This window comes from Scyliorhinus torazame, chromosome 5, assembly GCF_047496885.1.
Source record: "Scyliorhinus torazame isolate Kashiwa2021f chromosome 5, sScyTor2.1, whole genome shotgun sequence".
Classification (NCBI taxonomy): domain Eukaryota; kingdom Metazoa; phylum Chordata; class Chondrichthyes; order Carcharhiniformes; family Scyliorhinidae; genus Scyliorhinus; species Scyliorhinus torazame.
The window spans coordinates 109,832,095-109,860,048 of NC_092711.1; the positions used below are offsets into that span (position 1 = coordinate 109,832,095).

At 50.0% G+C, this 27,954-nt stretch overlaps 1 protein-coding gene across 4 annotated transcripts; it reads left to right on the top strand.

Annotated features, from left to right (window-relative positions):
- The first annotated feature begins 140 nt into the window (after nt 1-140).
- Nucleotides 141-27,577, top strand: LOC140419407 (uncharacterized). Of its 4 annotated transcripts, none has more exons than XM_072503286.1 (3): nt 141-211; nt 21,589-22,074; nt 26,036-27,577. In XM_072503286.1, the coding sequence occupies exons 2-3, from the start codon at nt 21,946-21,948 to the stop codon at nt 27,167-27,169; spliced, it is 1,263 nt and encodes a 420-aa protein (XP_072359387.1). In that variant the 5' UTR covers nt 141-211; nt 21,589-21,945; the 3' UTR covers nt 27,170-27,577. The 4 variants fall into 4 exon arrangements, with proteins under 4 accessions (XP_072359387.1, XP_072359390.1, XP_072359389.1 ...); XM_072503289.1 differs by having other exon boundaries at nt 153-211; nt 21,589-21,683; XM_072503288.1 differs by lacking the exon at nt 141-211 and having other exon boundaries at nt 21,572-21,683.
- The last annotated feature ends 377 nt before the right edge of the window (nt 27,578-27,954 follow it).

Here is a 27,954-nt window from a genome sequence, read left to right on the forward strand (position 1 = left end):
CCGCTGCTGCCCCCAATAAAGATGGTGGGTGCGCGTGCGGTTCGCTACTCCTGCCCCAATCCAGACGGTGGATGCGCGCGCGTATTGCTGCTCGTGCCCCAAGAACGTTGACGAATGCGCATGCGCAGCCCCTACGCGCGAGAGAGATGGTTGCCATTTCGTCTCGTCTGTGAGAAAGCTGCAGGCCCCGCTCAGGTCCCCCCCGATACCGGTAGGTTATTTTTCAGGATTTTCGGTTTATATAACATGTTTAAGAAGTGTGTCCAACGACGCGCCTAATTGAGCTCGCCCTCGGTCCGGCCATTCCCACCTTTACGGATCATGGATCCGAGAAAGAACGCCGCCATTAATCGCACTGCGCATGCTTCACTCGGCCTAGTCCCGCCTCCTCGTTCACTCCGATTGGCTGGAGGACCAGCTGATTCTGACCGGCCTTTCGAATCCACCCCCTTCACCCTATTGGTCTGGAGATGCCGTCAATCATTGCCCTGACATTGTGAGGTGTCGGGAGGCGGGATTTACAAATCCTCAGTGCGGCCCGACTGCTGAATGTGAAACAATGAATGAAAATCGCTTATTGTCACAAGTAGGCTTCAAATGAAGTTACTGTGAAAAGCCCCTGGTCGCCACATTCCGGTACCTGTCCGGGGAGGCTGGTACAGGAAATGAACCGTGCTGCTGGCCTGCCTTGGTCTGCTTTGAAAGCCAGTGATTTAGCCCAGTGTGCTAAACCAGCCCCAATGGACATTCTCCACTCTCACTATCCGCCGCTTCCGACTCCTCTCCGCAAACAACCTCATAGAGATCAGGGGGGGAGACACTGACCCAGTGACAATGTCACTGCATTAGTGGAAAAGTCTAATGTAACCCCTCCTGTTCAAAAAGTAGGAAACTAGTTAGTTTAAGCCTGTTGTTGGGAGACTGTTGGAATCCATTATTGAGGAAGGAGTAATTGGACTTTTGGAAAGCCAAACCACAATCCATCAGATTCAGTGTGGTAATGAACGGACATCGCGCGACAATCACCAGGCAGGAATGTTCCCTTCCAGTGGGGGAACACTTCAGCAGTCAAGGGCATTCAGCCTCTGATCTCCGGGTAAGCGTTCTCCAAGGCGGCCTTTAGGCCGCGCAACAACGCAGAATCGCCGAGCAGAAGCTTATAGCCAAGTTCCGCACACATGAGTGCAGCCTCAACCGTGACCTGGGATTCATGTCGCGTTACATTCATCCCCCACCAACTGTCCTGGCTTGACACAATTCACACCTCTTTAACCTGGGGTTACCCCATCTCTGGATCTGTAAAGATTTAATCATCTGCTAATGCTCGCATTCCAAGCATTGTCTGGCATCTTTGAATCTGTCTATATATATATGTTTCTGGAACATACCTCTTCATTCACCTGAGGAAGGAGCAGCGCTCCGAAAGCTAGTGACATCGAAACAAACCTGTTGGACTTTAACCTGGTGTTGTAAGACTTCGTAGTGTGGTTTTGTAAAGGGTAAATCGTGTTTGACTCATTTGTTGGAGTTCTTGGAAGATGTAACAAGCCAGGCGGATAATGGGGGTACTGTAGATGTGTTTGGACTTCCAGAATACATTTGATAAGATGGAATTTAACATGCATAAGTGTGAGGTTATCAATTTTGGTCAGAGGAATAAAAAGGCAATTTATTATCTAAATGGAGAGAAACTTTAGAGGACATTGGTTGAGTGTTGAATAAATATTTCACATCCGTCTCCAGCCAAGAGAATGAGGAGATAGACATGGAACTCTGGGAGAGAAACTGTGAGGTTCTTGAGCGAATTGACAGAGGGAGTGACAAGACATTGGAAGTGTTGACAAGCTTAAAAGTGGACAAATCTCCAGGTCTGGATGAATTGTGTCCCAGGATGCTGTGGGAGATGAGATTGCAGGGGCCCCGACCCAAATTTTTCATTGCTCTTTGGCGATGAGATAGGTGCTAGAGGACTGCAGATCAGCTAATATGATCCCACTATTTAAGAAAGGTTGTAGAGATAAGCCAGGGAACTAAGTACCAGTGAGTCTCGCATCAGTGGTAGGGAACCTATCGGAGAAAATTCAGAAGGAGAGAATCTATCTCCACTTGGAGAGGCAAGGTTTGATCAGGAATAGTCAGCATGGCTTTGTCAGCGGGAGGTCATGCCTAACAAATTTTGATTGATTGATTGACACCAGGTATGTCGATGGTGGTAGTGATGTAGTTTACATAGATTTCAGCAAAGCCTTTGCCAAGATCCCACATGGGAGACTTTATAAAGAAGACAAATACACATGTGATACAGAGTAACATGATAAGGTGGATTCAAAATTGGCTTGGCTGTAGGAGACAGAGGAAGATGACAGATGGCTGCTTTAGTGTCTGGAAGCCGGTGTCCATGTTGATTCCCAAATTTCTTTCTCTGTCAGTCTGGCCTCAATAAAAGTTGAGATGGATTCGCACGTAAAAAGAAGTTATTTATTTAGCTTGCAAGCTTAATTCATCTTACAGAAACATAAGAGACATCCAGTCTCCTACACTCCAGAAAGCGACTGAACAAAGAGACAAAGGGATCTCTGCAAAATCAATTCAAATGGTATCAAGTTTCACATACTCGACGCCCATAGGTCAGCCTATGTCCCTCCTGACCTGTTTGATCTATTCTGATTGGCTCACTTCCAATCCCTTTCTCTGGCCCCAATCAATGCAGCATCACTCTCATAGACACACCTCTTCCTGCTTTTTCCATGCGGTCTCAAATCCCTTTGTCTCTATCTGCCAGAATAAAAGTGGCTTATTTCTACATTACATTAACTAGTATCTCTAAAGTAACTATTTTATATCACATTCGTCATTCCCTCCTTTTATCATTCCATGATAACCGAACTATCCAATCCATAGCTACGGTTCCTCATCTAAAAAGATCCGTCGCTGCATTTCCAATTCCTGTCTTAGCCCCCCTTCATCTGCCTCACCCTCATGGATTTTAACAGTTAAATTTTTTTTTTCGGTGATTGGGGCGGTGATCTGATCCAGTGCACCCCGCATTCTACCCATCACACATTTAAGGATGGCCAGGCCCACAAAGGTGCAGCCGATAGCTACCACTAGATACATGGCCATATTTATCAACCAGTCCTTCCATCCTCCAAATCCCCAGTTACCCCAAGAGCCAGGATCCTGCATCCCGTCCAAGTGATCCCGTATGCGATCCATAAATTTAGTGATGTTAGCGGTCAAGTCCTGAACTCCCATGATACACTTGCCCTGTACTATGGCGCATACCCCACCCTCACGGGCCAGAAGATAGTCAAGAGCATACCGGTTCTGCATTGCAAACAACCGTAGCTGAGACAACTCCTTAGTTATTGCTCCGAGGGCTCCAAAGGTTTCATTTCCCAAGATGGTAAGGCCGCAAATAAAATAATTCCGATCACTGACAGCCAAGGAACCCCCCACACCTCCCAGTGTCAATACGCTCAGAATGCCCCACCCGGCTGAGTGGCCCCGGTTGGGTGCAAGAACCTGAGGTTTTTTCCAGTTCTCGCAAAATTCAGCAGAGACTGCCCGGCGTGCTAACTGATTATGCAGGTTCCACGCCGAAGGGCAGGGGACTGTAGTAGGGACTAGAGTCCCTATAGCAATTCGGCGGGGAAATGGGGGTGACAAAACGTTGGTCGCTGTACCATTAAATAAAAAGTAGTATCCTTGTTCCGTGTGGAGGCTAGCATCACAATCAGCATATCGGTTGCGTAAGGACCTCCCAGTAGCCCAGTTTATCCAACTTTGAAATGCCCATTCGGGCCGCCCAGCAATGCGGAAAGCCCTAGTCCCAACAGTGATATGAGAGACATTCGCCCAGCCACAGAGGAGCTGGAGGCCGGCGTTCAATGGAACGCAAGTGGTGTTGTAACAAACGCATTGGCCAGACGCCTGGGTGATATGGCACCTCCTGTCCGTACAGGTGGGAACCAGACATGTTATATTTGTGTCCACCTCTACCAGCAAACAGCCATATCCTTCACTGCTGAAGCAATTCGTACGACCGGGAATCCCTATTGGGAGTGAAGTGGCTAGGTATGTACGCCCTCCACCGTCGCAGCCTATCGTACTGTGAATGGGAATTATCCCGAGGAAGGGGAAGGCAAATAGCCGGTGGTGCTGAACCCGGATCGTAAGGAAGAGTGACCTGATCGGGCAGTGGTTCGGAATGCTGACAATGAACCACCGTTTGGGGAGTGCCCCAAAGTGGTGAAACAGAAAATAACCTAGACACCGCTGCGGGGTTTGGGTAGCAGACAACCCGTCCCTGGCCATACAGACGGTGGTAAATCTGGTAGAAGAGATTCATACTACCCGGGTTTTCCTCAGTTTGGCCTTTAATTAACTTAAGTGTATCTCCCGGTAACCTACGTTCTAGCTGTACTTCCCTTCTCATACGCCCCGTCCTCTCTCTAGTCCCTTTCTCTTTCTCATAGCCTCTTCCTACACTCTTCTGACAGCTTGATTTTACCTTTATTGTACCACTCTTAACACATCCAAAATCAAATTTACATGTATTCCAAAAACAAGGCAATGTCCATATAATGTTCCCTTCCCATCGCCGGGACCGGTGCAACTGCTTCATGACTCCTGCATTCTCCTTAACTTTGATGACCTTCCATGAGTCGATACCATGTCCTCGTATATGGGGGCAGCGAAGAACATCACCTTTGCATAGGTGATGTATCCTTGTAGATTGGTTGGGGCTACACAGATACATAATATTCCCCTTTTCCATGTCCATCGCCAATAACACGCCAAGCGAAGTGAGGCCAAATATCAGACAGACGATGCGTAGCCACTCCATCATGCTCCACACCTGTAAAATAGCACTGGAGAAGGGAGGCAGGTTAGTATCCGACCTTTTACAGTAGTGGAGATGGACTTAATTTACAGTGATGTAGGTGGACCCAAGCACTTCGCCCCTCCACTTTAACTGCTGTGGGGGTGGTAAGGAGAACTTGGAAGGGCCCGTCCCATCGCGGCTCCGACCCCTTCCTAGTCCAATTTTTGACCATGACATAACTACCGGGCTGGACTGAAAGTGAGCTAGGTACTGGGGGCAATGGCTGGTGAGCCGCGCGGACTTGGCCATGGAGTTCCTTGAGCACTTGCGTAAGGGCTAGAACATAGGTGGTCATTTCTTCAGTCATCTGATGAAACTGAACCCGTCTGGGAACCTGCAGGCTCCAAGGAGTTCTAAGAGGCCTGCCATAAAGAATCTCGGCGGGAGAGAGCCGGGCTGGTCCCGCAGGTGTAACCCGCAGCTGGAAGAGGGCAACGGGGAGCAACTTAAGCCATGTCAGTCCCGTGTCTGCTCTTAATTTAGCCAATTTAGTTTTGAGGGTCTGATTGTGTCTCTCAACCAACCCGGCCGCCTGCAGTCTGTAAGCACAGTGTAACTGCTGGCGTATGCCCAACTGGGAGCAAAACTCCTTGTTAATTTGTCCAATAAAGTGAGGCCCATTATCAGAACTTAACTGAGCTGGTATACCGTACCGGGGAATGATTTCCCTCATCAAGACTTTAACCACAGTAGCAGCTTTATTATCGATAGTCGGATACGCCTCGACCCATCTGCTGAACACATCCACAATGACCAAAACATATTTATAACATTGACACCTTTCCAACTCAATGTAATCCATTTGGAGCGTCTCAAAGGGACCACTGGGCAACGGGGTTTGCCCCTTCCCACAAGGGATACCTTTTCCGGTGTTATATTGCTGACAAATCAAACACCGATTACTGATACTTTGGGCCAACCCCTGCATTTTAGGGTGCCACCAAGTGTCCAGCATCAAATCACTAGTCCCTCGAGCCCCACAATGAGTTGCAAAGTGTACACATTCAATGACCCATAAAGCCAGCACATCAGACATACAAGTCTGATGTGCAGGCGTGGTCTATAAAGAGGAAACAGAATCATATGTACAACCTAACCGTTTCCACATTTGTTTATCACTCTCAGGAGCGTCCTCCTGTAACCTTATGACGTCTTGGATGGTTGGCATTGACCTGTCAGAAGCAGACATATTTATAGTAGATCGTTTAGTCTGACTTAACATTTTAGGCACCATCACTTGCTGAATTTGTGCGGCTGTTCGCGCTGCACGATCTGCTCGTTCATTACCAACGTCAACTGGGGTTGTACCATTCGTGTGGGCAGCGCATTTAATAACGGAAATCTGCGCTGGCAGAAGGAGGGCCTGCAGTAGGTCATTAACTAAACCCCGGTTGGATATTTCTGTGCCTGCCGAGGTAAGGAATCCCCTATTCTTCCAGAGTTGTCCGAAGTCATGAACTACCCCGAAAGCATATCGGGAGTCAGTGTAGATATTTACCCGGCGATCTCCCCCAAGTATACATGCATGGGTGAGGGCAAAAAGTTCGGCTTGTTGTGCTGAGTAAGGGGTCTGGAAAGCTGCCGCTTCTAAAATCAGACCATCCTGATCTATGATTGCATAACCGGACAGTCTCCGGCCAGTGGGGCTTACTAATGCACTGCCATCAACATACATAATCATGTCAGGTTGTTCTAACGGAATATCACTCAGATCGTCCCTTATTGTTGTAGTTTCCTGAATCAAGGCTAAACAGTCGTGGCCAGGTGCGTCCTCATGGACAGGGGGACCGCTAAGAAAACAGGCTGGATTGATAGTGGTACAATATTTAAATGTCAGACGTGGATTGTTCAAAAGGTATATCTCATACCTATTCTGACGAGCTGCGGTAAGATGCTGAGTCTGCAGTTGCCCCAATAGTGCGATTACCGAGTGGGAGCTATACACCGTAATATCCTGTTGGAGAGTGATGTTGGCAGCAGCCTGCAAACTATTGTATATCGCTTCCAAGATCTGGGTGCAAACAGGGTGGCCCAACGCCACTGGGTCGAGTTTGGAAGAGTAATATGCTACGGGCCGGTGCTTGTCCCCATGTTGCTGGGTGAGTACCGCTGTTGAACATCCTTCCAGAACAGTACAGTATATCTGGAATGGTCGGTCGTATAGGGGCCTACCAAGGGCCGGTGCTTGTAGCAAAGCCTGCTTCAGGCAACGGAAGGCCTCGAGTGCCTCGGTGGTGAGAATAAAGTTTCCCTCTTTACTCGTGTAAGGCGTCAGCAGCTTTGTATAGACAGCGATGTTTAGTATCCACTGCCGACAATAATTCACCATACCCAGCCAATGACGAACCTCCTTGGCTATTGTAGGGGCGGGGAATTGGCATATTGGTTCAATCCTACTGGGTTCGAGACTTCTTTCTGTGGCTGTAAGTAAAACTCCTAAGAACTTAACTTTTCTCTGAGCCACCAAGACCTTTGCTTGTGAAACAACATAACCCAACGAGGATAGGTGGTTCAATAATTGGATCACATCATCCCTATTACTGGGCTCGTCAGGACTTGCCACCAATATGTCATCTACATACTGCACTAGAGTGGAACCATGCTCCAATGTCAAGGCCTGGAGTTGGGTCTGCAGACATCTGCAGAGTGTAGGTGAATTGACGAACCCCTGTGGCAGTCGGGTCCAGGTATACTGCTGTCCATTTTCAAGTGCGTAGTCTGTTGGATCTGAATGATCCACTGCCCTCCTGACCATTCGCCCCATATCCCTGGCATGGTACTGGTCATGGACCTGACGTGTAATATGAGGGCTTACCGAAGCTGACTGTGGCCATAAATGTGGTGATATTGTAACAAAATCGGCTGTACCTTCTTTTCCCGTGACTGTGGCTGTAACCTTGACTGGCCATTCGGTCTCAAGTAATGGCCGGTATTTGTCCTCCAACTCCCTGTTTCGTCCAGTTCTGTCATAGGCCAGGGTAACGTGATGCAGTGACTGTTCAACGTCTAACGTCCACCACTGGGGGTGATAGAAATATAGCACTGTTGTCTCATCCTCCATGATGTAACCGTTACCCCCTCATCTCCGCATTCTAGCTGTAGCTGGAAGATACACAGTAAATCTCGGGCCAACAAGTTACAGTCCAATCCAGTAGTCACTACAAACTGATGCTCTGCAGACGTATTCTCGTAAGTGACTGTCGCAGGTTCAGAAATAGGATACTCACACACCTGTCCTTGGAACCCTGACAATTGCTGCGTGTGGTCGGATATTGGTAATTTAAGTGTTGATTGCACAGAAGACATAGCTGCCCCTGTGTCGATTACAAATGAGTGATGTTGATCTCCTATCTGCAGAGAGATAATAGGTTCCCTGTCCGATTGGAGAGTCCTTATGGCTAAATTAGCTAGTCAATCCTGTGTTGGGAAAGGGTTTTCCTGGGAGAAGTCAGTGTATCTCATCTGTCCTCCCCTTGGTGGGTACCCTCTCCTTTGGGTCGAATAACCTCCTTCTACTGTCTGTCTTTTAAAGGGGCATTCCTGTTGCCAGTGATCTACACGGCCGCAATTAAAACATGCATTGCTCCCTCTATTTCTGCCCTGTCCTCTTCTTTCAGTAGACCAATGGCCCCTCAGAGGGGGCTGCGGTTGTAGAGCTGTTGATTCGTTCGGTGGGCCATAAAAATTGGGTGAGGGTCCCTTTGGGTGGGTTTGGTATCCTCCTCTTCGCTGATCCACCCACCCAAAGTCACTATATTGGGGCTCCTGCTGGTAAACTACCATTTCTGCCGCTTGTTGGGGTCGCAGATCATCCTTTTTCATTACATACTCAGTCTTAACCTTTGTAACTGAGCCTCCTTCTTGGCCTACACCCTCCTTCCAGTAAAATCTGTTTGCCCTTGCCATCTGGGAAGGGTCGTTCTCTGTCCAATTCATGTTATTACATTTCACAGCAGTAACCACAGAAGGTGGTAGGCAATGCATTAACATAGCACAGTATTGAGGGGAATTCTGACCATTTTGATACAGCAAATCGCCTGACTGCCCCCGGTAGATTTCATTAAAACGCTCCAGAAATTCCTCTGGCTCTTCAGTCTTCTTAGGTTTTAGGTCTAAGATAACAGAAAGATTTATGGGCCTTTGAAATGTGCTATTCAACGCATTCAAGATCTGTGTCCTTCTATCGTCGTCTAACGCATAGGCCTGCTGGAGTGCGGCATGACTAGCATAATTCAGGTGGTTAAGATAATTGCGGTACTCTGCTGGGGTTAAAATCTGCTGGACGAGGGCCCAGAGGTCCCTTGAATCAGCTTGATAAATTGAGATGGTAGTTCTCAAGGAATCCACAAAGGCAGCAGGAGATTTTTTTCTATCTGGGATTGTAGCCATAATAGCCATCATCTCACTGGAGTTCCATGGGAAGTAAACGTCTATCGTGGGGTTCGCTCCCGCAGTCCCTGGGTCGGGGTTTCGCATCTTCCTAATCGGTAACTGTCTCCGAATGTCACCAGGTGGCACTCTAGCTATTTCCCCTGGTTGTTCCGAGACTTCAACGTCTCTCCCTGTCACTAGGGGGAGTTCTTTCTCTTCAAACGAAGTTGTTTCAGCTTTCTTTGTTCCCAAATCTTGTGATTTCTCCTTAGTTTGGGGAGACTTAGGTGATATGCTTAATTGTTTCTGGTGAGCGTCAAGCCCCTCTCTCACTGTCCGAGATCTTGTCCTAGAGCTAACTGGGCTTGTGGGACAGAGTTCCTTTTGCCCTTTCGGTTGTGAAGTTGGTAAATCAGGACCCACACTATCACCCAAAAGGGCTTGAGTTTCTGGCATATTTGAAATCTGGGGAGCAATGGCTGGGTATATATTATTGTACTGTGGTGGTTCTGGAACGAGCGCAGACCATACTATGGGTGCAGACGGAACTTTTACTGACTTTTCCAAATCATTGAATTTTTCTTCTTCTGTCAATTCAAGGCCAGCCATTGAACTACGTAGTTCGTCTCTTGTGTGACCCGGGTCCTTCCTGTCTCTATTTGCTCTTTTTTTAAATGCACATTCCTTTTTCAAGATCTGTAATGTTTTTAGGTTACCCTGTTCACTAATTGAAATCCCCATTTTAAGGGCATTATCCTGCCAGCTGGACAACATAATCTTATCTTTTTCCTCTTGACAATATTGCCTCCATAATCCAATTAATTCTTTAGTTTTCATACCTTGATTTTTTCTCCATATTTGTCCCTGGATTTTCTTAACCATTTCTAGGTCTTTGGTTCCCCCTAGTGGCCATTCATCTCCCATTTTAGTTCTTAACTGTGCTGACAATTTTCTAAAATCCTTCGCTTTGTCCGGATACTTATCACATAATATTTGCAGTGGCATGCCTGGATCATTTGTGCTATCCAAGGAATTTCCCATAATCTCAACTAGTCCTCGGAACTGCGTTTTTTCGCCACTACAGTCCAAAGAGAAAATTTTAGCTTAATCAACTATATTTTTAACACACAGACATATAGAGGTGAACCATTTTCAATTTCAAATGTTACATCTACCTCTCATAACGTAACCCAACCGAATTAACTCACAAATAAAGTTGAACCATTTATATTTTAAATGTTACATCAACAATACAGCCTACCCCAGCCGAATTAACTCACAAATGAAGTTGAACCATTTATATTTTAAATGTTACATCAACAATACAGCCTACCCCAGCCGAATTAACTCTATGAAATCCCATCAATTAAAATGCTAATCCCCAGACTGACCTGTGATTTCGTCGAGGCGGTCTTTCTGTGCCAACCGCGAGTGACCAGACTAATCAGACGATAAGAAGAGGGGAACAATCAATGCGCGGTCGTTTTCCAGTTCTACATTGAGGGCCCTTTGTTCCCCATCCTCCTGTTCATAATCAATCTAATTCTGATTTCGCAGTTGGATCAGGATCGCCCTGAGAAATCCCGGTTTTCGGCACCAAATGTTGATTCCCAAATTTCTTTCTCTGTCAGTCTGGCCTCAATAAAAGTTGAGATGGATTCGCACGTAAAAAGAAGTTATTTATTTAGCTTGCAAGCTTAATTCATCTTACAGAAACATAAGAGACATCCAGTCTCCTACACTCCAGAAAGCGACTGAACAAAGAGACAAAGGGATCTCTGCAAAATCAATTCAAATGGTATCAAGTTTCACATACTCGACGCCCATAGGTCAGCCTATGTCCCTCCTGACCTGTTTGATCTATTCTGATTGGCTCACTTCCAATCCCTTTCTCTGGCCCCTACCAATGCAGCATCACTCTCATAGACACACCTCTTCCTGCTTTTTCCATGCGGTCTCAAATCCCTTTGTCTCTATCTGGCAGAAAAAAGTGGCTTATTTCTACATTACATTAACTAGTATCTCTAAAGTAACTATTTTATATCACATTCGTCATCCAGTGGCGTACCACAGGGATCTGCGCTGGGTCCCCTCTTATTTGTCATTTATATAAACGGCATAGATGACGATGTGTGGGGTAGAATCATTACCTTTGTGGCTGTCACACAGCTTGGCCTGGTGGTTAACAGTGAGGTTGAGTGTCTTTGGTTACAGGAAGATATAGACAGGATGGTCAAATGGGCAGAAACGTGGCAGATGGAATTTAACCCTGAAAAATGTGAGGTGACACACTTTGGAAGGCGTAATTTGACAACGAAGCATTCAATGAACGGCATGACACTGGGGCGTCTGAGGAACAAAGGGACCGTGGTGTGTTTGTTCTGAGATCTCTGAAGGTGGAAGGACAGGTTAATAGGATGGTGAAAAAGGCATATGGGACACTTGTCCTTTAGCAATTGAGGCATAGATGGGGTCGCAGTGACGTCTCGGACAGTGACGTCAGCCCTCAGACCACCTTCATGTTGAATTTGGCGTCGTCCCCGTCGCCACCTCTGCCACCCCCGCCCGCGTGTGGCACGAAGTCAACATGGATGTTGTTGTGTTTGATGGGCCCGCTGGCCCGGCTCCAGATGAAGAGTAAAGTGAAGCAGAGCGACACCACGGTGAAGAAGGAGGCGAAGCCCATAGTGGTGGCCACCAGCAGCGTGTGGGTGTCGAAGGGATATCCGGGCCGTAGGCCGGCCTTGGCCCGGGAGTCGGAGCGCCCAGCCAGTCCCAGCTCCTGTAGCGAGAGCGGCCGCACCTGTAGCGAGGCCGAGGCCGTGTCGTTGCCGCCGGCGTTGCGGGCCACACAGCGATAGGTGCCGGAGTCCATGCGGCGGACCGAGGTGATCTGCAGGCTGCCGTTCGGCAGGAGGCGGCTGCGGCCCACAGCGGGGCCGGAGAGGAGTGGGGGCGCGGGGGGCAGGCTGGGGTCCGGACGTCCAGGGAGGAGGCCGCGGTCCTCGGGGTTCAGGCCCAGATCCTCGGATACTAGGCCCAGGCCCCCGGGAAGGCTCTTCCCCGCCCCGGGGAGGCTCATCCCCGCCTCGGGGTGGCCCAGCCGCTGGCGCCGTGGGTTGAGCCACAGGATGAGGGGCGGCGGCTGGCCGTCGGCCGAGCAGCGGAGGGTGACTGTCTGGCCCTCTTGGGCCTGCAGCCGCTGTGGCCTCTTGTCGTGGATGCGGGGCCGGCGGCAGCTGAAGGTGCTGGCAGGGAGGGAGCCGGCGGCCTCGGGCAGGCGGCGGCCGTGGAGGGACGGCGGGGAGGTGCAGGTGGGCAGCTGGGGGCCCAGGAAGCGGAGGCGGTGGCACCGGCGGACGATCCAGAGCAGGCGGCAGTCGCAGGCCAGCGGGTTGAGGCCGAGGCCCAGGCTCTGGAGGGAGGCCAGCGAGCGGAAGGCAGCAGCCGGCAAGCTGGCCAACTGATTGGCCGTGACGTCCAGCATCCGGACGTAGACGAGGCCGCGGAAGGCAGCGTCATGGATGACGCGCAGACGGCCGCCCACCAATCACAGCTCCTCCAGGCGGGTCACATGCTGCAGCAGCGCTCCGCGGATGGCACCGATGGGATTGTGGGAGAGGTTGAGGAAGCGCAGGTAGGCCTGAGTCCTCAGGCTGGCATAGGGGATGGCGCTGAGGTTGCAACTGGTGACCGAGAGCCAGACCAAATTGAGGCCCAGGAGGCAATCGGGGCCGAGTTGGGCCAGTGAGGCCCAGGAGTCGATTTCCAGCAGGCGGAGGCGGGAGAGGTCCTGGAAGGGGCGGCCGGGCAGGGCGGCGGCCTTGGGGAAGGCCAGCAGGCGGAGGGCGGTCAGGTTGAGGAGGGGGGAGAGGGCAGCACTGGGTGGCCAGGTCAGCGCGGCACCGCGGACGGTGAGTTGGTTGAGGCCGCTGAGGCCGGCCCAGGCCCGCGGGCCGGCCCAGGCCAGCTCAGGGGAGCCCAGGCTGAGGGTGCGCAGGGCGGCCAAGCCGCGGAAGGTGTGGTCGCCGAGCAGCAGCAGCGGGTTGCCGGCCAGCTCCAGGCTGCGCAGGGCGGCCAGGCCGCGGAGGGCTCCGGGCTGCAGGTAGCGCAGGAGGTTGTGGCCGAGGCCCAGGTGCTGCAGACGCTCCAGGCCGCCCAGGGCGCCGGCCTCCAGCTCCCGCAGCCGGTTGTGGCCCAATTCCAGCTCCTCCAGCCAGCGGCTCAGGCCCCGTCCCGCGCCCCAGTCCAGCCGCTCCAGCCGGTTGTCACTTAGGTCCAGCGCCCGCGTGCCAGCCGGGATCCCCCGCGGCAGCGACTCCAGCCCCCGGGACGAGCAGCTCACCGTCCGGTTGGGGCTCCAGCAGAGGCAGTCGGAGGGGCAGCCGAGCCCCGTGCCCAGGAGGAGGAGCAGGGGGAGGAGTGGAGGCCTCACTGCCAGCAACAACGTCCTGCCCCACGGCCTGTAAAGCAAATAAAACAGGGGGTCAGTGAGGGGAGCTGGACCCGCCAGACACACCCCCACACACAGGACACCACCCCCACACACAGGACACCGCCCCCAGACACCCCCCCCCCCACCCCCAGACGCACACCCACACGGGACACCTGCCCCAGACACACACCCCACACACAGGACATTGCCCAGAGACACACACAAGACACCTCCCCAGACACCTCCTCCCCCCAGACACACACCCACGCACAGGACACCTCCTCCAGACACACACCCACACACAGGACACCTCCCCACCACACAGGACACCTCCCCCAGACACACACCCCACACAGGACATTGCCCCCAGACACACACCCCACACAGGACACCTCCCCCACACACAGGACACCTCCCCCACACACAGGACACCTCCCCAGACACACACCCCACACAGGCCATTGCCCCCAGACACACACCCACACACAGGACACCTCCCCGAGACACCCACCCACACACTGGACATCTCCCCCACACACAGGACACCTCCCAGACACACACCCACACACAGGACACCTCTCCCATACACGCACCCACACACAGGACCCCCCCCCCCACACACACAGGACACCTCCCCAGACATGCACCCACACACAGGCCACCTCCTCCAGACACACACCCACACACAGGACATTGCCCGCAGACACACACCCACACACAGGACACCTCCCCCAGACACACATCCACACACAAGACCCCCCCCCCCCCCACACACACACAGGATACCTCCCCCAGACACACGCCCACAGGACATCTCTTTTCCCCCCCCTCCCTGCCTCCACACACAGGACCCCCCCACACCCAGATACAGGATGCCCCACCTCCCCCAGACACACACGCCTGCGGACACAGGAACCCCTTTCCCAGACACTCACAGGAGCCCTCTCACACACAGGATCCCCGGTATCCCGAACACCACCAACACCTCTCCTTTGGACCACTTATTCTACAGTCTCTTCATTCCAGGTTCTCTTCCCCTCCCCCACCCCCTCCTCTCCAAAGATGTGCAGGTGGGTGGGAGTCGGCCTAGATTTGGGTTCTCTTTCACAGGGTCGGTGCAGAACCAATAGGCTGAATGGCCTCTCTCTGCACTGTAGGGATTCTGCGGTTCGACTCTTTTCCCCCAGACCCCATCATGCTGGGGGGCGGGGGGATCTCAGTAACCTCCCCTCGTAGAAGGATGGGTGAGTAAATTTGCAGATGACACTAAAGTCGGTGGAGTTGTGGACAGTGCGGAAGGATGTTACAAGTTACAGAGGGACATAGATAAGCTGCAGCGCTGGGCTGAGAGGTGGCAAATGGAGTTTAATGCAGAAAAGTGTGAGGTGATTCATTTTGGAAGGAATAACAGGAAGACAGAGTACTGGGCTAATGGTAAGATTCTTGGCAGTGTGGATGAGCAGAGAGATCTCGGTGTCCATGTACATAGATCCCTGAAAGTTGCCACCGAGGTTGAGAGGGTTGTTAAGAAGGCATACGGTGTGTTAGCTTTTATTGGTTGATGGATTGAGTTTCGGAGCCATGAGATCATGTTGCAGCTGTACAACACTCTGGTGCGGCCGCATTTGGAGTATTGCGTGCAATTCTGGTCGCCGCATTATAGGAAGGATGTGGAAGCATTGGAAAGGGTGCAGAGGAGATTTAACAGAATGTTGCCTGGTATGGAGGGAAGATCTTATGAGGAAAGGCTGAGGGATTTGAGGCTGTTTTTGTTAGAGAGAAGAAGGTTAAGATGTGACTTAATTGAGGCATACAAGATGATCAGAGGATTGCATCGGGTGGACAGTGAGAGGCTTTTTCCTCGGATGGTGATGTCTAGCACGAGGGGACATAGCTTTAAATTGAGGGGAGATAGATATAAGACAGATGTCAGAGGTAGGTTCTTTACTCAGAGAATAGTAAGGAATGAGAATAGTGGAATGCCCTGCCTGTAACAGTAGTGGACTCGCCAACACTAAGGGCATTCAAATGGTCATTGGATAGACATATGGACGATAAGGGAATAGTGTAGATGGGCTTTAGAGTGGTTCCACAGGTCGGCGCAACATCGAGGGCCGAAGGGCCTGTACTGCGCTGTAATGTTCTATGTTCCCCGAGGCCTCTAGGACCCCACTCCTCTGGAATGGATCCTCTCCTGAATCCGCCCCCCCCACCCCCGCAGCCGTCCCCATGACGCAGCCTTGTCCACCATCCCTCTCAAATCCTCTCCACAACCCCCCCCCCCCCCCATCATCCCCTCTTGTTGCTTCACCTCGCTCCCACAAACGCCTTTGTGTCCTTCCCAAATTTCTATGCAAGGTCGGGCTTCGGGGTACAGAGAGAGATGGGAGGGGTTAAATATATTTGACTGAAAATCGTGATTACCTCATTAGCTTCATATTTATGGCGAAGAGCTTGAGGGTCTTCTTCGGTCCTGTTTCTGCTGACAGTCCGGGAGCAGCTTTCGCTATACAAGGAGCTACTGTCGGTTGTCAGCTTGTTTTAATGCTGCTGGGATCTGGTTACAGGTTACACACCAGCTGTAGCCTGTGGCTCAGGTTCCGGACGAGGGGCTCGATCGGGTTTCAACATAAACATTGTTCCTCCTCAATATTTAAACATTTGACATGGATAACACAGGTGCAGAAAGAGAAAACACCGGTTCAAAGTGTGAAAAGCTGGAGTGTGACCCACATTGATCTACACAGAGCAACGTGCTAGACAGGGAGTAAAGCTCCATCCTTCTACACTGTCCCCATCAAACACTCCCAGGACAGGTACAGCACGGGGTTAGATACAGAGAAAAGCTCCCTCTACACTGTCCCCAACAAACACTCCCAGGACAGGTACAGCGCGGGGTTAGATACAGAGTAAAGCTCCCTCCCTCCACACTGTCCCCATCAAACACTCCCAGGACAGGTACAGCACGGGGTTAGATAGAGAGTAAAGCTCCCTCTACACTGTCCCCAACAAACACTCCCAGGAGAGGTACAGCATGGGGTTAGATACAGAGTAAAGCTCCCTCCCTCCACACTGTCCCCATCAAACAATCCCAGGACAGGTACAGCACGGGGTTAGATACAGAGAAAAGCTCCCTCTACACTGTCCCCATCAAACACTCCCAGGTCAGGTACAGCACGGGGTGAGATACAGAGTCAAGCTCCCTCCCTCCACACTGTCCCCATCAAACACTCCCAGGACAGGTACAGCACGGAGTTAGATACAGAGTAATGCTCCCTCTACACTGTCCCCATCAAACACTCCCAGGACAGGTACAGCACGGGGTTACATACAGAGTAAAGCTCCCTCTACACTGTCCCCATCAAACACCCCCAGGACAGGTACAGCACGGGGCGAGATACAGAGTAAAGCTCCCTCTACACTGTCCCCATCAAACACTCCCAGGACATGTACAGCACAGGGTTAGATACAGAGTAAAGCTCCCTCTACACTGTCCCCATCAAACACTCCCAGGACAGGTACAGCACGGGGTTAGATACAAAGAAAAGCCCCCTCTACACTGTCCCCAACACTCCCAGGACAGGTACATAGGAAAGAAGCAGGCCATTCAGCCCATTGAGTGTGCTCTGCTCTACAATATGATCATGGTTGATCAGCCACTTCCATGGAAAAATAATTCCAAGAGAAAGTGGTTCTCTGAAAATTAACTTGGTTCACTGGTTAATGATTTCCCGCACACACAGCCACTGGTTAATGATTTCCCACACACACAGCCACTGGTTAATGATTTCCCACACACACAGCCACTGGTTAATGACTTCCCACACAGAGCCACTGGTGAATGATTTCCCACACACAGCCACTGGTTAATGATTTCCCGCACACAGAGCCACTGGTTAATGATTTGCTGCACACACAGCCACTGGTTAATGATTTCCCGCACAGAACCACTGGTTAATGATTTCCCGCACACAGAGCCACTGGTTAATGATTTCCCACACACAGCCACTGGTTAATGATTTCGCGCACACAGAGTCACTGGTTAATGATTTTCCGCACACAGAGCCACTGGTTAATGATTTCCCACACAACCACTGGTTAATGATTTCCCGCACACAGAGCCACTGGTTAATGATTTCCCACACACAGCCACTGGTTAATGATTTCCCGCACACACAGCCACTGTTTAATGATTTGCCGCACACAGAGCCACTGGTTAATGGTTTCCCACACACAGAACCACTGGTTAATGATTTCCCGCACACACAGCCCCTGGTTAATGATTTCCTGCACACAGAACCACTGGTTAATGATTTACCACACAGAACCACTGGTTAATTATTTCCCGCACACAGAGCCACTGGTAAATGATTTCCCACACACAGCCACTGGTTAATGATTTCCCACACACAGCCACTGGTTAATGATTTGCCGCACACAGAGCCACTGGTTAGTGATTTGCCGCACAGAGCCACTGGTTAATGATTTCTAGCACACAGAGCCACTGGTTAATGATTTCCTGCACACAGAGCCACTGGTTAATGATTTTCCGCAAAGAGCCACTGGTTAATGATTTCCCGCACAGAACCACTGGTTAATGATTTCCCGCACACAGCCACTGGTTAATGATTTCCCGCACACAGAGCCACTGGTTAATGATTTCCTGCACACACAACCACTGGTTAATGATTTGCCACACACAGAGCCACTGGTTAATGATTTCCGCACAGAACCACTGGTTAATGATTTCCCGCACACAGAGCCACAGGTTAATGATTTCCTGCGCACACAGCAACTGGTTAATGATTTCCTGCACACAGAGCCACTGGTTAATGATTTCCTGCACACAGAACCACTGGTTAATGATTTGCTGCAAACAGAGCCACTGGTTAATGATTTCCCGCACAAAGAGCCACTGGTTAATGATTTGCTGCACAGAGCCACTGGTTAATGATTTCCCGCACACAGAACCACTGGTTAATGATTTGCCGCGCACAGACCCACTGGTTAATGATTTCCCGCACACAGAACCACTGGTTAATGATTTGCCGCACACAGAGCCACTGGTTAATGATTTCCCGCACACAGAGCCACTGGTTAATGATTTGTTGCACACACAGCCACTGGTTAATGATTTCCCGCACACAGAGCCACTGGTTAATGATTTCCTGCACACAGAACCACTGGTTACTGATTTGCTGCACACAGAGCCCTGGTTAATGATTTGCTGCACACAGAACCGCTGGTTAATGATTTGCCGCACACACGCCACTGGTTAATGATTTCCCGCACACCGAACCACTGGTTAATGATTTGCTGCACACAGAGACACTGGTTAATGATTTGCCGGCCATAGAGCCACAGGTTAATGATTTGCCGCACACAGAGCCACTGGTTTAATGATTTCCCACACAGAGCCACTGGTTTAATGATTTCCCGCACACAGAGCCACTGGTTAATGATTTCCCACACAGAACCACTGGTTTAATGATTTCCCACACAGAGCCAGCAGTTAATGATTTCCCGCACAGAGCCACTGATTAATGATTTCCCACTCTGATTTCTGGCTGCGATTGGCGTTAATGAGTGGAGATGGGCTTCATATACCTCCCCATGGGCCGATTTGAAAGGTAGGCCAGCTTTGGGGGCTACCTTGATGGGTGGTTTGCGGCGAGGTCCCCATCGGTTCCGGTCCCCGAGGGAAAGGCAGATGGCTGGTCCCGAAGGTGCTCCTTTCCCGGGGACACGGTTCAGATTCACTCCCTTATTCCCTGGCGGGCAGGGGGAACTCTGTCTGAAAGGGAGGTAGAGACAGGGCCTTAGTTTCCTGTGGAATATATGAAGAACATCTAAAGCTCATCATTTAAGTATTTCACTGAGGACCAGAACTATGTAAGGAATGACTAGGCCTGTATTATTGCAGAGCTGTTGAGAAAGTCAGTAAAAGACAATCTGTTGCAGGGAGTTTGATTCTCTGGTGTCTGAAACCACAAGATTGAATGTTTAGAGGCAACAAGATGAACAAGGAAACACATCAAGGCCCAAAACTCCAGCTGGATATTCACAGGAGAAAGTCTGTTATCAAACACCTTGAATGGACAGAACAGAGAAAGATCCCAACTGTAAGAAACTCTCGAATCATTTGTAAATATCTTTCAAATGCTGACAGGTTGCAGCTGTCAGTTTCCATCACATTGAAGGTTAGAGAATGGGTATTCTAGAACTAAAAAACATGAGTTAGATCACAGCTAGAGCACTGAGTACAGTTCTGGTCACCACATTCCAGTACAATCACATTCTTCCTGGAGAGAGTACGGAAGAGGTTTTTCTGGATGTTTCCAGGATTAGGGAATTTTAACAAGGGGAACGATTGGATCGATTGTTTTCTGTGGAACAGAGGAGGCTGAGTGGACATTTAATTGAGGTGTGTAACATTATGAGGGCCCCAGATATAGTGGATCAGACGGCAGAAGGACCTATTTCATTAACAGACAGGTCAGTAACCTGGGGGAAGAGATTTAAGTATCTCTTGGAAGGATTAGAGGGAAATTGAGGATTTTCTTCACTCAGGGTGGTGGGGATCTGGAACTCTGTCTCAAAGGGAGGTAGAGACAGAAAACCTCATCGTATTAAAGACACCCCAATATGGAATTTGTGTGATCTGCAGGCTACAGACCAAGAGGTGGAAAGTGGGATTAGACTGGACAAGGAATTTTCAGCCGACACAAGGAATTTTCAGCCAACACAGCCACAATGGGCTGAATGGCCTCCTCTGTGCTGTAAATGTCTAGGATTCTGTGATGACAAGTAGTCCTCGAGTTTTTAATCCAAGGCAGACCTCAGCGCAGTCAGTTAGTCCAAGTGTTGATGTGATGGATTAAGAGGTGTCAGGTGCCAGGAGCAGTGATTCAAATGGAAATATCAGTAAATCCTGATATAGTTTATCTGTATGTGGTTCCATTTTAATAACTTCTCCTGAATGTGACCCTCACCCAGGTTTCATAGATTATCATAGAATTTACAGTGCAGAAGGAGGCCATTCGGTCCATCGGGTCTGCACCGGCTCTTGGCAAGAGCACCCTACCCAAGCCCACACCTCCACCCTGTCCCTATAACCCAGTAACCAAACCCAACACTAAGCGCAATTTAGCATGGCCAGTCCACCTGACCTGCACATCTTTGGACTGTGGGAGGAAACCGGAGCACCCGGAGGAAACCCACGCACACACTGGGAGAACGGGCAGACCCGGCACAGACAGTGACCCAAGCCGGGAATCGAACATGGGACACTTGAACTGTGAAGCAAATGTGCTAACCACTATGCTACCATGCTGCCCCCAATAAGAAACAACATCAAAGGTCTCAACTGGGATTTGAACACGGGACGTCTCACATTTTCATAGAGCACAACCCCTGAAGCGAGAATCTTACCCCTGGACCAACGAGCCAGTTTTGATTTGATTTATTTATAATAATAATCCTCTGTCACAAGTAGGCTTACATTAACACAGCAATAAAGTTACTGTGAAAAGCCCCTAGTCGCCACATCCCGGCGCCTGTTCGGGAGAATTCAATGTCCAGGGTCAGGGTCCCAGGTTTAATTCCTGGCTTGGGTCACTGTCTGTTGGAGTCTACACGTTCTCCCCGTGTCTGCGTTGGTTTCCTCCCACAAGTCCCGAAAGACGTGCTGTTAGGTAATTTGGACATTCTGAATTATCGCTCTGTGTACCCGAACAGGCGCCGGAATGTGGCAACTGGGAGCTTTTCATAGTAACTTCATTGCAGTGATAATGTAAGCTTACTTGTGACAATACAGATTATTGTTATTATTAAGACGTGACCTTGTTTTTCACAAGCCATTTGAGAATATCTAATGGTTCCTTCTCTACCCCAGTGATCAGAAAATGAATCTGTGAGGATCCTCAAGCATCTTCCCTGTGATTGTGGGGCCTGTCGTTCCCTGTCTCTGATTTGGAATGCGGGAACTACGTGAGTTACCTTCCAATCTCGGGAAGCAATCCTTGACTCTTGACCTGTTGATGATGCAGCAAAGACCCAGGCTCCTGTCCCATTTCTTTACACATCCTGGTGTTGATGCTTCAGAAAATCTCTTTGCTTCAAAATATCCTGCATGTTTAGAACATGGACTGAATAACCGACTCCTGTTCCTGTTTCTGATGCCTTGATTCAATCTGAGCCCACAAATCAAAATTGCAGAAAACCAAATTATTGATGAATATTTTGTTGACAAATGGAGTCTCAGAACCATAGAATTCCTTCAGTGCAGAAGGAGGCCAATCGACCAATCAAATTGTTGCCTTTTCTTCTTTTGCTCTTTTACTCTGTCCTTTCTGTGGCTCAGTTCCAATTATGGCAATCAGTGAGTTTGAACTTCTTTCAATGTTATCCATATTCTAATGCTTCGCGTCGCCAGGTATCAAATGATAACACCACAAGGTTCAACCGGCTATCGATCAAAGAGCCAAACACCAGTTCGTTAGTTCAAGGTCAAGGCTATTTTATTTACACACAATTAGTCATGCAACATAAACACTACTGGTTAACTACACCTATCGACTATGACAATCTGTACTTAACTTCGGACACCCGGTTTAGGTCAGAGAAACAGTAGCCGCTGTTCGATTCTGGATCTATTGAGTCCGAAGGAGTAACTGCTGCTCAGCTGGGCTCATCTGTTTGGTAGCGAGCATTAAACTTGGGCTTGCTTCTGGTGTTGCTGCAATTGGAGATGGCCAGACCGGGGTACCAGGTCCAAGAGAGGACGAACATGTGGCGAATTCTTCTTCTTATTCTTGGGGGGGTTTTCGTGCTCTTTTGGGTGGTCCTTCAGTTTGGACCCTACTAATTGGATGATCCCTGATCACTCCGTTCGATTCCTAACCAATAAGGTGAATAACCTGTAATTCCAGCATTGTGGGAGCACCTTCACCACACAGACTGTAGCGGTTCAAGAAGGTCAAACATCATCTTCTCCACAGGGAACTGGGGATGGGGAATATTTGCTGCTGGTCTCGTTAGTGAAAGGACATGGAAGTGGGAGGAGCTGATTTGCTCTTGCAGAGAGAGCCAGCACAAACAGGACGGGCTGAATGGCCTCAATCTGCATTGTAACCATTCAATGATTCACTGATAAAGAAGTGACGCTGGAGACCTCTGGAACCAATGGCCAACCTGATACAAAGCGGCTCTTCATTGATCTGGAAGCTGCGGCCCCGCTCAGTGTAAACGGGGGGAGGGGGGATGCGCTCAGTTTATTCCCGGGGTTTCCGGAAACTCTCCGTCCACCCACCGGATCCTCCGCCCCACCATCCCCCCCTTTATCCATTGTGGACCCGTCTGCCCATCACCCGCACTGCACATGCTTCACTCACAGTCCAGCCCCGCCCCTCACTCACTACCATTGGTTGGAGGACCAGCTGCTCCCGTCCGGTCCTCCAGGCCCGCCCTCACAATTCCTATTGGTCCGGTACTGCCGCCAATCACTCCCTCGGCATTGTGACCGTTCGGGCTGTGACCGGTGAATACGCAGTTCAGGTTGTCGCTGATGGTGCGAGGAGCGGGAAAGAAACAATCGAGCAACTTTCAGGAATGGAGCCGGTGGGTGGCCGGGGAGCGATAGAAGCTGCGGAGTGAGCCGGGAGGCTTCATAAATACCCCGTGGAGGCTTCAACTCCCGAGGAAAATGTTAATGGTCCGGTCTTAGACAGCACCGAACAGAGTGAGAGCTGAGCGGTGACAGGCCCGGGTTACCGGCCGCCATCTTTACAGAGGACAAGGAGCCGCAGGGCGCATGCGCTGCGAGCCTGGACCGGATGCCAACTCTCCCGGATTGACTGACTGGAGTCTCCGGGATTTTATTTTAATCATTTGTGGGAGTCACTGGCTGGGCCAACATTTATTGCCCATCCCTAATTTCCCTCAAACCGAGTGGCTTGCTCGGCCATCTTGGAGGACATTTAAAGAGTCAACCACATTGCTGTGGTTCGGAATCATGTCGGCCAGACCAGGTAAGGATGGCAGATTTTCTTTTCTGTTCATTCACGGGATGTGGGTGTCGCTGGCTGGGCCAGCATTCACTGACCATCCCTAATTGCCATTGAACCGAGTGTATCTCAGAGAGCATTTTAAGAGTCAGCCAGCTGACTGTGGATCTGGAGAAACATGTAGGCCAGACAGAGATTTCTTTCACTGAAGGACATGAGTGAACCAACAATCGACAATGGTTTCATGGTCATCAGTAAACTTTCACTCAATTCAAATGTTACCGTCTGTCTTGGTGAGATTCATGCCTGCGTCTCTGTATATTCATTAGGACAGTAAAAAAGATTTTTGAGTCACTGAAAAAATTATGCGCCCCCTCGAGACTGCTCCTTACACACAAACTGGGAGTCGTCTCCTCAGGTCTGCTCCGGTATTCAATAAGTTTGCAGCTGATCTAATTTTAAAAAAGAATTTTGAGTACCTAATTCTTTTATTTTCCAATTTTGTTCCCTTAAATTTAGAGTACCCAATTCTTTTCTTTTTCCCAATTAAAAGGCAATTTATTGTGGCTAATTTACCTACCCGGCACATCTTTGGGTTGTGAGGGTGAGACCCACGCAGACATGGAGAGAATGTGCAAACTCTACCTGGACAGTGACTCGGGGCTGGGATCGGACCCGGGTCCTCGGCGCCATGAGGCAGCAGTGCTAACCACTGCGCCACCGTGCTGCTCCATCGGCCGATAACCTTTCACCTCCTTGCTCTTCAAGAATCTATCCAGCTCTGCCTTAAAAATATCCAAGGACACTGCTTCCACTGCCTTTTAAAGATGAGTGTTCCAAAGTCATAGAATCTCTACAGTGCAGATTGACCCCATTCAGCCCATCGAGTCCGCATCGACCCTCCGAAAGAGCTCCCCACTCCACCCTCATAATCCCACCCAACTTGCACATTGTTGGAGACTAAGGGCCATTTAAGCATGGCCAATCCACCGAACCTGCAGACCTTTGAATTGTGGGAGGAAATCGGATCACCCGGAGGAAACCCACACAGATACAGGGAGAACATGTAAACTCCACAATCACCCAGGGTCGGAATTGAACCCGGGACCAAAAGAGAAAATGCTGGAAAATCTCAGCAGGTCTGGCAGCATCAGTGGGGAGAGAAAGGAGCTCACATTTAAAAGACAGAGAAAGTGGGCGATATTTATACTGTAGGTGAGGGAATGAAAGATGAGTCATAGCCTGGGTCCCTGGTGCTGTGAGGAAGCAGTGCTAACCACTGTGCCACACCCTGTCCTACTACCCTCAAGAGAATAAAAATCCTCATCTCCATCTGAAATGGGTGACCCCTCACTTTGCAACAGTGACCCCCTTGTTCCAAATTCTCCCACAAGAGGAAACATCCTCTCCACATCCACGTTGTCAAGACCCCTCAGGATCTTTGATAGTTCAATCCAGGTTTTACCCAAACCTTTAAATCTGTGTCCAGACTGCTTGTACGACCAGTGAATGGAAACAGAGTTTTTTTGTCCACCCAATGGAAATCTGGCATAATCTTGTGTACCTGAATCAAATCTCCCCATAACCTCCTTTGCTGGAACCATTCTGGTAAATCTCCTCTGCACCTTCTCCAAGAATGTTCACATTCTTCCTGAAGAGTGGTGACCAGAGCTTTATAAAGATTCATAGAATAGAATTAGAACCATAGAGTTCCGACAGTGCAGAAGGAGGCCATTTGGCCCATCAAGTCTGCGACTCTCTGAAAGGTCACCCTGCCTAGGCCCACACCCCCACCCTGTCCCTGTAAACCCATAGCCCCACCTAACCTGCACATTCCTGGACACTAACCGGTATTTATCAAAGCCAATCCACCTAACTTGCCATTCTTCAGACTGTGGGAGGAAACCTGAGCACCGCGTGGAAACCCACGCAGACACTGGGAGAAAGTGCAAGCTCCACACACACAATTGCCAAGGCCGGAATTGTACCCGGGTCCCTGGCACTGTGAGGCAGCAGTGCTAATCACTGTGTCACCGGAGGCCTGGCTTCCCTGTTTCTGAATCAATATTACTGTTTATGAAGCTCAAGATCGAATTTGCTTTGCCAACTCCTCTCTATTATGTCTTGTAGAGATACACAATCCCTCTTCACCTCTTTCTCTCTCCTCCCAAAGAGGCCAGTTGGGTTTTTATGACAATCCAGCAGTTTTCATGGTCACTTTTTCCCAGTGTTGGCTCCACAAATGACCAGATTCATTCAGCTCAATTTCACAACCTGCCTTTGTGTTTTTATGGGTTCTCACTCATCCCTATTTTCTGTTTTCAATCCGTGTCACAGGGTGTTCGAAGGGGAGTCTTGAAGGTCCGGAAACTCAAACCAAACATCAGATCAGAATCTGACAGAGTCCTCAATTTATCATATCCTGAATATCGTTGGATTTTGAACATGGAAGGAAAAAGCATCATTCACAGTGGGGAGAAACCATACACGTGTTGTGTGTGTGGACGAGGATTCAGTCAATCATCAGGCCTCACAAGCCACAAATGCAGTCACACGGAGGAGGAACCATGGAAATGTGCAGACTGTGGGAAAGGATTCACTTCCCCATCCAAGCTGGAAATTCATCGACGCAGTCACACTGGGGAGAGACCATTCACCTGCTCCAAGTGTGGGAAGAGATTCACTCAGTCATCCTCACTGTCCACACACCAGCGAATTCACACTGGGCAGAGACCATTCATCTGCTCCATGTGTGGGAAGGGATTCAGTGATACATCCAACCTGCTGAGACACCAGCGAGTTCACAGTGGGGAGAGGCTATTCACCTGCTCCAAGTGTGGGAAGGGATTCAATCGGTCATCCCACCTGCTAAGACACGAGCGTGTTCACACTGGGGAGAGACCATTCACTTGCTCCAAGTGTGGGAAGGGATTCACTCGGTCATCCCACTGGCTGAGTCACCAGCGCGTTCACACTGGGGAGAGGCCGTTCACCTGTTCAGAGTGTGGGAAGGGATTCACTCTGTCATCCAACCTGCAGAAGCACCAGCGAGTTCACACTGGGGAGAGACCATTCACCTGCTCCAAGTGCGGGAAGGGATTCAGTGATTCATCCTCCCTGCTGAGTCACCAGCAAGTTCACACTGGGGAGAGGCCGTTCACCTGCTCCAAGTGTGGGAAGGGATTCACTCACTCATCCATTCTGTCCGCACACCAGCAAGTTCACACTGATGAGAGACCGTTTCAATGTCCAGACTGCGGGAATTGCTATAAATGTTCTAGGAATCTGATGTACCATCAACGTGTCCACACTGACGAGAGACCGTTTAGGTGCTCTCACTGCGGGACTGGGTTCAGACGATCATCTCAGCTCACCGTACATCAGCGAATTCATACAGTGGAGAGGCCATTTGCCTGCATCAAGTGTGGGAAGGGATTCACTCACTCATCCGACCTGCAGAGGCACCAGTGAGTTCACACTGATGAGAGACCGTTCACCTGCTCAGAGTGTGGGAAGGGATTCACTCAGTCATCCAACCTGCAGAAGCACCAGCGAATTCACACTGGGGAGAGGCCATTTGCCTGCGCTCAGTGTGGGAAGAGATTCACTCGATCATATGACCTGCGGAGGCACCAGCGGATTCACACTGGGGAGAGACCATTCACCTGCTCCAAGTGTGGGAAGGGATTCGCTCAGTCATCCAACCTGCAGCAGCATCAACGAGGCCACAAGTAACCACAGTGAATGGATTTTGCTGTTAACTCACATTCAGGACTGAACAATGTTCATTTGGGTCTCTTTCTGCTGATAACAAACTCCAGCCCATTTACAGGGGCTAATATTGTAGCTAAAAGTCAAATAAATTAGATTTTTGTTAAATGCGCAGTGTGTTGAAACTTTTAAATATCTCTGATACAAATTTGTTCCTTTTGAAGTACTCTCGCTCTCCCCTGTCTCTTCCATCCTCACCTCCAACAAGAAGTGTGAAGAGCTTGTGGAGCTTCTTTGTGATTGAGATTGAGTAAATCCGATCAGCTGCCTCTGCTGCTTCCCTCCCTTCCACGAGCCCACCGGACCAAACTGTCTCTAAATTTCATCCTATCCCGAGCCCTGAACCCACATCGTTCTCTAGTTTCTCTCCCATCTCCCCTCCTGCCCTCTCAGAGCTCACCTTGTCCATGAGACCCAGCTCCTGCTCCATTGACCTTATTCCCACTGAGCTACTGATCAGCCAACTACCCTGTGTCCAAGGATAT